Source organism: Crassostrea angulata, chromosome 6, assembly GCF_025612915.1.
Source record: "Crassostrea angulata isolate pt1a10 chromosome 6, ASM2561291v2, whole genome shotgun sequence".
Classification (NCBI taxonomy): domain Eukaryota; kingdom Metazoa; phylum Mollusca; class Bivalvia; order Ostreida; family Ostreidae; genus Magallana; species Magallana angulata.
In genome coordinates this window covers 33911559-33920889 of record NC_069116.1, presented here as the reverse complement: position 1 = coordinate 33920889, position 9331 = coordinate 33911559, and the positions used below count along the sequence as shown (strand labels likewise).

Below are 9331 nucleotides of genomic sequence, written 5' to 3'. Positions count from 1 at the left end.
TCTAAATTTTTAAAAAAATAAATATGGATTGAATCAAGAAATTATCTACGTGGTTAAGCTTGTTTTTATTTTATGATCTATCAATCAATAACTCCTCCCTTTGTCCTTCACATTAGTGAATAATGGCCGACAGAGACAAGTACTCTGTTCTATTGCCAACATATAACGAGAGAGAAAACCTCCCGATCATCATATGGCTTTTGGTAAAGTACTTCAATGAAAGGTGAATATACATATATGCAGTCTGAAATCGATTAAATGTATTTCATCTTGTTTTTTCTGACTTATTCACTGTTTAGTCTTGAAATTACACGTTGCATCTTAATAACTGAATGTCAAACCCGACTCTATGAGAAAGAGAGAGGTGTATTTATCTTTATGGTAGTCCTATACTCGGCACTAAATGGGCTCAATCCTTGCAAAAATTATTGACAATGATGAAATTTGCCAGACGTCCGTTTTTCTTTAAAATAATTACCAATTTTGGGGAAATTAGAACTGGACATACAAAATAGAGTATAAACATTTATTTAAGCCATATCTCATCAATAACTTTGCGCAAATTGTTGTAAGTAAGTACGCTTTATGGACCTGATGTATCGAAATAGAATACAAAAAATGCTATGCATGTATCATGTTTGGTCATTTTTTACTATTTTATGGACTCAAACCTAAATTCATAGTGTGTTTTTTTATAGAATGACATCTTAGAAAAAAAAATTGGTAAAATAAATCATATGTTGACGGATTACTTTTCACACTAAGCTAAAAACCTAGTAAACCCTGGTGGAAAATTCCGTAAAAATCATATTTTGCTACAGCTTTCTGCTTAGACATGACAACAATGTCAGATATCATTTAAACATTAATTAATTGACAGTTGATTAAATTTGAAATAGGTGCTCTCTCTTTATTCGAACAAGTTTTAGTAAAAGAAAAAGAAAAATTCGGAGGGGAGGGGGCATCAAAGCAAAGAAGATATAAGCATACCTGAAATCCTGGTTAATAAGAAACTTCGTTTTTCATTTTACTTTAACAGAATTGAGTTTCTCAACATTAATCATTTCTATTTCTCATAGATTTGTATATTACTGTTCTAATTGCTTATTTTTGCCATGTTTACAACAGCCATGTAGGGCAAAATGAAAACCGGGTATCTAAAACTCTATGTAAATGTCAAACCAATATTGTAAACTCTGTATTATGACGTAGTGCGATACTCAGACTACTTTAAACTGGTGTATTTATTATTAGTTTTTTGCTTTTTGGGGATTTTATTTGGGGGGGGGGTTTTAAAATTGATTTTATCATTTATGATTAATGTATATTTTAATACATTTATTTTCAGTGGCTACGATTATGAAATAATAGTGATTGATGATGGCAGTCCCGACAAAACCTTAGATGTAGCAAAACAACTGCAGAAGATTTATGGCAGCGAAAAAATTGTATGTCACTTTCTTCTAATTTTTTAAAAGAATTTGGTAAATAGAAAAAGTGCTAGATTTAGTTGAATAGGAGATGTGTGGAATTACAGTTTACAAAGAGTTATAAAATTTCTATGCCCGAATTATTATTTGAGAGCTGTATTTTATGAAGAATAATTTCTTCAACTAAAATTTTTAGGATTAACCGGTATTGAAAGATATTTCAAATATTACTGGAATAATTTACTTATATGGTAACAGGCTCTTGTAAACTTCGTAATGTTATGGGGGGGGGGAGGGCTGTATTGCACATACTGGTACATCATCCCTTATGATTAAATGGATCGAAACTAAATATATGACCCACAAATCCTGTACTTAAAGGTTCTCTACACCTTTCGGAAAACTAAAGGTCCAGTTTATAGTATTTTTAAAAAATGATTGCATGATGTTTTATCATATGTACAATTTGAAAATGTTTGTAAACATGGTGTATAAGCATAATTTTTATAATATTTGTGCAATACAAATAAACAAAAGTCACTAGTTATTAGTTGAAAAAGTCATATTCACTAGCTCATCTATATTCCACAAAGTATGACACACAAATGATTCAATAGAAAAAAAAAATTTCCATTGCATTTACGGTAATTCATGTTGTGATGTACATGTACTGTCAGATATTTTCATTTACAGGTGCTACGCCCCAGAGAGAAAAAACTTGGACTAGGTATGTTACATTTAGTCAATATACTGTTGAATATCAATAAATCTTTAATGTGCTAATATGTATAATAAGCTTAGGGTGATTTGCATAGATTTTTGTGCTGTATTTCTATTATAATTTAGATAAGTAAATCTGTTTTATCAAATCATAAAATTTCTTCCATAATATTTTAGGTACTGCATACATTCATGGAATAAAACATGCAACAGGAAATTTCATCATAATAATGGATGCAGATCTATCTCATCATGTAAGATTTATATTGAATTAATTACCTGTAGTAACAACTGGATCATGGTATCCACAACAAGCACATATGGTCTTAGGCGTTAGGCCAGTAAGTCAAAAGTCACTGGTTCAATCCCTCATTGGGTTATTTAATATTGTGTGGTATGCTCTTGGACAAGGCACTTTATCTACATTGTCTTAGTCAACCCAGCCCAAATTGAGTATGAATATTTGCTGGGAGTTAACCTGAGAAAGACTGGTGTCTCATCCAGAGGAAGTCAATGCATTTCCCCAGCTAAGTGATATGGAAATCAGGAATAAGCACTGGCCCTCATGGCTCAGAGATTTTTAAAAACTTAAAATTTTAAATTTAAAAAAAAGGAAGAGATTTTTTTAAATCCACAACAAAACATGGTAGATAAGAAAGAATGTTATGCCTTCATCCATATCATTTGAAGCCTGATTCAGAAACTTTTTTTTTTCAGCCAAAATTCATTCCAGAATTCATTCAGTAAGTGTTACTTTGCTATTATTGATATTGAAGAGGATTGATTATATTCCAAAGTTTTTTATAAAATTCAGTTACGGTAACCAAAGTTTTTCTAAACTAAACAGGTTTTGATCTTTACAGGAAGCAGAAAGAAGGAAATTTTGATGTGGTTTCAGGGACAAGATACATAGGAGATGGGGGTGTGGCTGGGTGGGACTTTCGTAGAAAACTGGTCAGGTAATGGCATAGAAGTTTTAAAAGAATATCAGATTTTTCCTCCGTTCTGAAGCAAATGACCACACATGTGCATCTGTACCTTAGGCAATGTAGATATATAATAAATTATTATATTAATTTCCATTTTTTCCCAAATATTATAGTTTTTTCTATACATTTATGAAATTGTGAGTTTCAAGTATGATTATACCTCTATAATATTTTTTTAGAAACGCCATATTGTATGTCCATTTTGTATTGTAGTCGTGGTGCAAACTATATAACACAAATCTTGCTGAGACCAGGAGCCTCAGATCTTACAGGGAGTTTTAGGTCAGTAATAGGGGACAAAAGAAGCAGAGACTTTGATTGCCCTACTCAAACTACCCATGAAATTTAAAGGAATTGATCAAATTAGTTGTACCACAAATCATGGAAGGGCTGATCAAAAAGTGTCCTAATACTTTTGTCCAATGAAAATCAGTTATTTTAAAACGTGAATTTCTTTTTACCTTAGATTGTACAAAAAAGAGGTTTTACAGAAGTTGGTCAACTCCTGTATTTCCAGAGGCTATGTGTTCCAGATGGAGATGATAATTAGAGCCAGGCAATTTGGTTATACGATTGGAGAGGTCAGTAGATAATACATTAAAAAAGTGGTTGTTGAACTGCATTTTCTTAATGCTTTTCATGAATAGTATTTTTATGAAAATATGTACATTCAAGTCATTTGTGTGTTTTAAAATTATTGGACAGGTATAGTTATCAATCTTTATCTCGAATTTGATTTTTGCGAGTGCCAACTTTGCACCACAGTAAGACAAATAGAGTCATGTATCAGAATATCATAATATGGATACCACATCATGCCAAATAACTTTTTTTTAGATGTATCTAGTACATTGATGATTGTGTTTTAAAAAATGAGAAAACTTGGAAAAGCATACAAGGAATGTAAATGACTAGAAATGTTGGCTATTGATTGCTTGTTTAAAGTTTCCTATACTGCTATTGCAATCTTGTAATTTATTCTTTAAGCACAATTGATTAACTAAAATTACTGTAGTTGTCAGCTTGCTAGCTACATGTATATCAGTTCTCCATTGATTACAGTATGATGTAACAGGAGGCTGAGTTTGTAATGATACATTTTGATGAATTCTTTGAAAAAGGATACTTTATCCCCACTTAATCCACACAAATGCTGACAATCCATGCATTAAATAAATTCTTTCTCTTTAACAGGTTCCAATTTCCTTTGTTGACAGAGTGTATGGAGAGTCTAAGCTGGGTGGAAGTGAAATTATTCAGTTTCTTAAAGGACTCTTGTATCTCTTTGCAACAACTTAGCTGTATTTCATCTCACTCAGTCATATATATACACAGAATAAACATTGTTATCGTTATAAATACATGTAGTCTTCTTTATTTTTTGTGGAAATTCCACACCTTTATGAAAAGGAAATGATGTTGCTTGCTTGCTCTTGCAGAACAATGAATTTTGTTTTGTTTGTTGGTGTTGCCAGACCTATGTTAGATTATAAGATTGCAAATTGCAATCTTGCTATCTCAGATTCTGATTGCAAAGCTCTCATGCAGTTGGACAAATTGGCAAACAGATATTTGTTGCCTGTCTGCCAAGACTAATTGTTGCTTGTTCAGACAATGGTTTTGTTTTATATTTATATATAATATCCAAGTTTGTGTAAAACAGCATTAAGCAAAGTGTCACAAGATATGGAACATCAACTGAGTCTAGACTTCCTGCTCTGGTAGTACATGTACAGTTCTAACAAAATACGAACTGACTATCTGGCAGTAACAGCAACTAACTGACTGCCCATCATTCTAAGCTTCAAACATCAGATTCAGTTAGCCTGACCAACCAACCATCCGATCCAGTTAGCCTGACCAACCAACCATCAGATCCAGTTAGCCTGACCAACCAACCATCAGATCCAGTTAGCCTGACCAACCAACCATCAGATTCAGTTAGCCTGACCAACCAACCATCAGATTCAGTTAGCCTGACCAACCAAACATCAGATTCAGTTAGCCTGACCAACCAACCATCAGATCCAGTTAGCCTGACCAACCAACCATCAGATTCAGTTAGCCTGACCAACCAAACATCAGATTCAGTTAGCCTGACCAACCAACCATCAGATCCAGTTAGCCTGACCAACCAACAACAACACTGACATATATTAGGAGCATGAGCAACCACTATGCATCATGCAACACACGACAGTCTAGTAGAAAGAGGTAACACTGTCTTTGATATTGTTTATTTACTTTACTTTGGCTTTGGCTTTCACACAAGGATCTAAGGTTGATAGAAATAGGATTTTTAAAAGGTCAGATGTCCAACAATTTTTTTTACCTTGACGTAAAAACAAAGGTTGAAATAGTAATACATATGGTGTAACGTTTTTTAAATATGATTGCGCCCATGAGAAAAGGGTGCTTATGACATTTTTGACAAAACAGAGAAATAACGTCACAAACATGACGTTACGTCATAACGTCGTCTGAAAAGCGTAAAATATATAGGCCTAACTTGTCATTTTCAACGCGTATAGTTTTTATACCTTTTTAAATTTAATTTTCACGTAATTTTAAATAATTTCTTATTATACTTTATTTGCACGCAAATTTGATTATCTACATGTATTTCTGTTTTTCTCGATATTAGCTTAATGCTCCAAATTGGCTATGATTTGGAGAAGTTTTATAAAAAATTTGCTATTATACTCTGTCCCGAGTGTTTGCTTCCACCACTTTTTGCTTGATATTTCGATAATCATAAATACCTTAAGTTTGTGCTCGTCAACTACTTTCACCCACTAATATGAAAAATGTCCAGATTATCTGTTTTGAACCCCCCCCCCCCTACCGCTTCAAGTTTCAATACATATCCAAATATAAAAAGTCTACGGGGATTTTGCATTGTATCAGCCATTAATAAGCCCGGATGATAACGTTGAAAAATTGCGCGAGGTATCCCGAGTACTTCCGTATGGCGAAAAGATGTAAACATTGTCCATTATAAATCTCCGTAAGAAATTTGTTGGATATATTTCCCTTTTATCGATTTCAACTGTAATTCTTTCACAGGTATGTGTATTTTTATTGAAAATCATCAAAAAGTGATGGAAGCAATAACTTGGGACAGACTATAATTTTAGGTGTCTGCTTCACTTTTTTTTTTACAGCGCATTGATGTTAACATATTTACATCACAAATAAAAAAATGTTATTTTAAAGATAAGAAATCATTATTCACATAATGTTGATTCCTTATTTTCACGATAACTTAATTCCGCGATTCAGCAGTTTTCTATAAAATCGCGAGAACATAAAATCGCGAATGCTGAATTTTTATCATGATAGTTTAATGTAGGTTACATATGTCCAAAAATAAAAGCGAGATTTTAAAATTCGCGAGATGCGCTTCTCGCGATTTTACGCGGATATTAATTCCTCGCGTTTAATAGGAATCTACGCCGATATTGCGTGGATTAAGAAAATAAAAAAAATGAATATCATTCTAGTAATATAACAGTTTATTTTTCCAAGCAATAAAACACAACAAATAAACAAGACTTAGAGCAGCAAAAGATCTATATCATATCATAGCAGAGTCATATGCTTGAACTGATAAAACAAATAAGAGGCCCAAGGGCCACATCGATCACCTGAGCAACAACAGGCATGATAAAATCAGCTTGATTGGGTCATAATACAAAATATCTGAACAATGTAATATAATGCATGTAGATCGTTAATGAATAAAATCCATTTTCCCCTTGGGCATTCTTATGTTTATAATCAAGTACCTTTTTTCAACAGGATGATTTTTTAGTCATATCAAGAAGATCAAGAAGATCTTAAACAACTGTTTATATATGGGATATAAACCTCTACTTTTTCAAACCCCTTGTGAGGACCACGAATCGTCCAGGGGCCAAAGTCTAAACAATTTTGAAGAATCAGCCATTTTTCAAAATGCTTGCAAATAAGTTAAACCACATATATGTATATTCCTATGTAAAGTTTGCCCCACCCCTGATGTGACTCCATCCTAACGCCAAGGATCGTGATTTGAACAAACTTGAATCTACCCAGTCCCTACCTGAGGATACTTCCAAGTTTCAGCTTTTCTGGCCAATCCATTTTTGAGATTTTTACATTTTTTTTATATTCCTATGTTAAAATTCAACCCCCATTGCGGCCCACCCTACCCACGGGGATTATGATTTGAACAAACTTGAATCTACCCTACCTGAAGATGCTTCCACAGAAGTTTCAGATTTTCTGGCCATTCGGTTTTCGAGAAGAAGATTCTTAAAGACTGTTCCCTTTTATATTCCTATGTTAAAATTCAACCAACCCCCATCGTGGCCCCATCCCCAGGGATCATGGTTTGAACAAACTTGAATCTACTCTCCCTGAGGATGCTTCCACGCAAGTTTTAGCTCAGACCCCCTGCAAACTCAAATTAACGTCGGACCCCCTCCCCCTACCCCTTAAACAAAATTTCTGGATCCGCGCATACGATTGCACTCATGCACGTGGGACGAGTTAAGGGCATGTGCAGTATTTATGTAGATTTAGATGATCCAAGTAGTGCATGACGTCCAGTGTTCGATAACACACGTCAAACCTGATCACGGGCGTTTGAGCACGTCAAGTAAACGTTATCTCATCGGCACTCATTCTTATACATGTATCCATGACAAAGAGTGTGTATACATAATTATACATACACAAATATTTTGTGCAAATATAATAAACATCAAAATAAATAAAATTATAAGCATTGATTGCTTATTTTTTTGTACATCGTCCGTCCTATAACATACCACGATGTGAAGGCAAAGTATTGTTATTGTTCTGTGTATCATCCTCTCTCGGCCGGAATGGAAGTACTTGTACCCTTCTGACTCCCCGTTCATGTGATGGTCGAGATCGGTTTGTTGTTTGATTGTTTGAATTTGCTTGAATGGAGTCTACAACAGAAAAATAAATACCGATATATTATATATAAGTAAAATTCCATATGTTTATAATATTTATGTTATATACTTTATATATTTGTTTAAAGGTCATATGAAACGATTTTTGACACTATGATTTTCTTTCATGAATATAAAGCTTGGTATAAACAAAATGTACGATTTTTTTGCCTTTGCATTACTGAGAAATAACCGTGGAAACTGAGCACCTGAAAAAATTCTTGCCCGCTTATCGTTCTTGATTTTGTGGATTTATGACGTCACAAAGACCCACCGATGTAAACAATGCATTAAAACTAATGTAATTTTACAGTAGTTTATCGATTAAATTTTAGTAATTTTTGCATATATGAACGTGTCTTTCTTTTCAAATGAGATCATTTGATTTCGTAGTAGCCTACAGATGACTTAGTTTTAATTGGTCGTTAATGAATAAATCTAATATCAGCTTCTCACGAAAGTAAAATCATGATGAAGATCCCGTACCGGAGTGGAAATTTAACGAAAGAAATGCTCCAACATTTACAGCTGATTAATGAATTATCCTTATCCTTTTGAAATAGAAACATCATTTTCTTCCTCGGTACGTATAATGATTGAGCTACATTAAAAGGGAATTAAAGCATTTAAATTGATTTGATTTATTTTGTCACATAAAAAAGTATATAAGGCAGGCCAATGAAAATGTTTGAGGCATTGTGTACATAGTATGTATTTAAGAGCTGCTATAAAATGCCGCAAAATTATTCTTGAATTTTATTTCGAAATAATATAAATTTCTGACTTATTAATATATACATGTAGCAATATCTTTAGAAAATACTTTGTGTACACGTGTATTAACGTTTTATTAAATTAGATCGCGGAAATATGGCATTTACGGATTTAGAAATGTATCGGTAAAATAAATCGGTTGTTTGATAAAAATAGTTGTGAACGAATGTGAAGATAATCAACAGATTTTATTAAGAACAAGCATCAATAATGATAAAAAAACGAAAGAAAACATTGCGGAAGAAAGTGAGATAAAAGGGATCTGTGAGTAAACACCGCACATACACGTTTTAAAATCAAAACACCGCACATTCAAGTACACGTTTCAAAAACCAAACATTTGAAGAAATTTCTCTTAGACTAAAAATAATTAAATGGTAACATATTTGTGAATTTGAAAGTGAAACAAACAATATAATCGTGAAACGAATGAGGCACAATGATGCCTACA

The 9331-nt window shown here is 33.1% G+C and overlaps 1 protein-coding gene across 1 annotated transcript; it reads left to right on the top strand.

Annotated features, from left to right (window-relative positions):
* The first annotated feature begins 83 nt into the window (after nt 1-83).
* On the top strand, nt 84-4498 carry LOC128187269 (dolichol-phosphate mannosyltransferase subunit 1-like). The gene is made up of 9 exons (XM_052857582.1): nt 84-223; nt 1349-1448; nt 2124-2157; nt 2328-2404; nt 2868-2893; nt 3014-3109; nt 3353-3421; nt 3606-3720; nt 4334-4498. Exons 1-9 carry the CDS (start codon nt 123-125, stop codon nt 4436-4438), a joined length of 723 nt encoding a protein of 240 aa, XP_052713542.1. The 5' UTR covers nt 84-122; the 3' UTR covers nt 4439-4498.
* Nucleotides 4499-9331: the final 4833 nt, after the last annotated feature.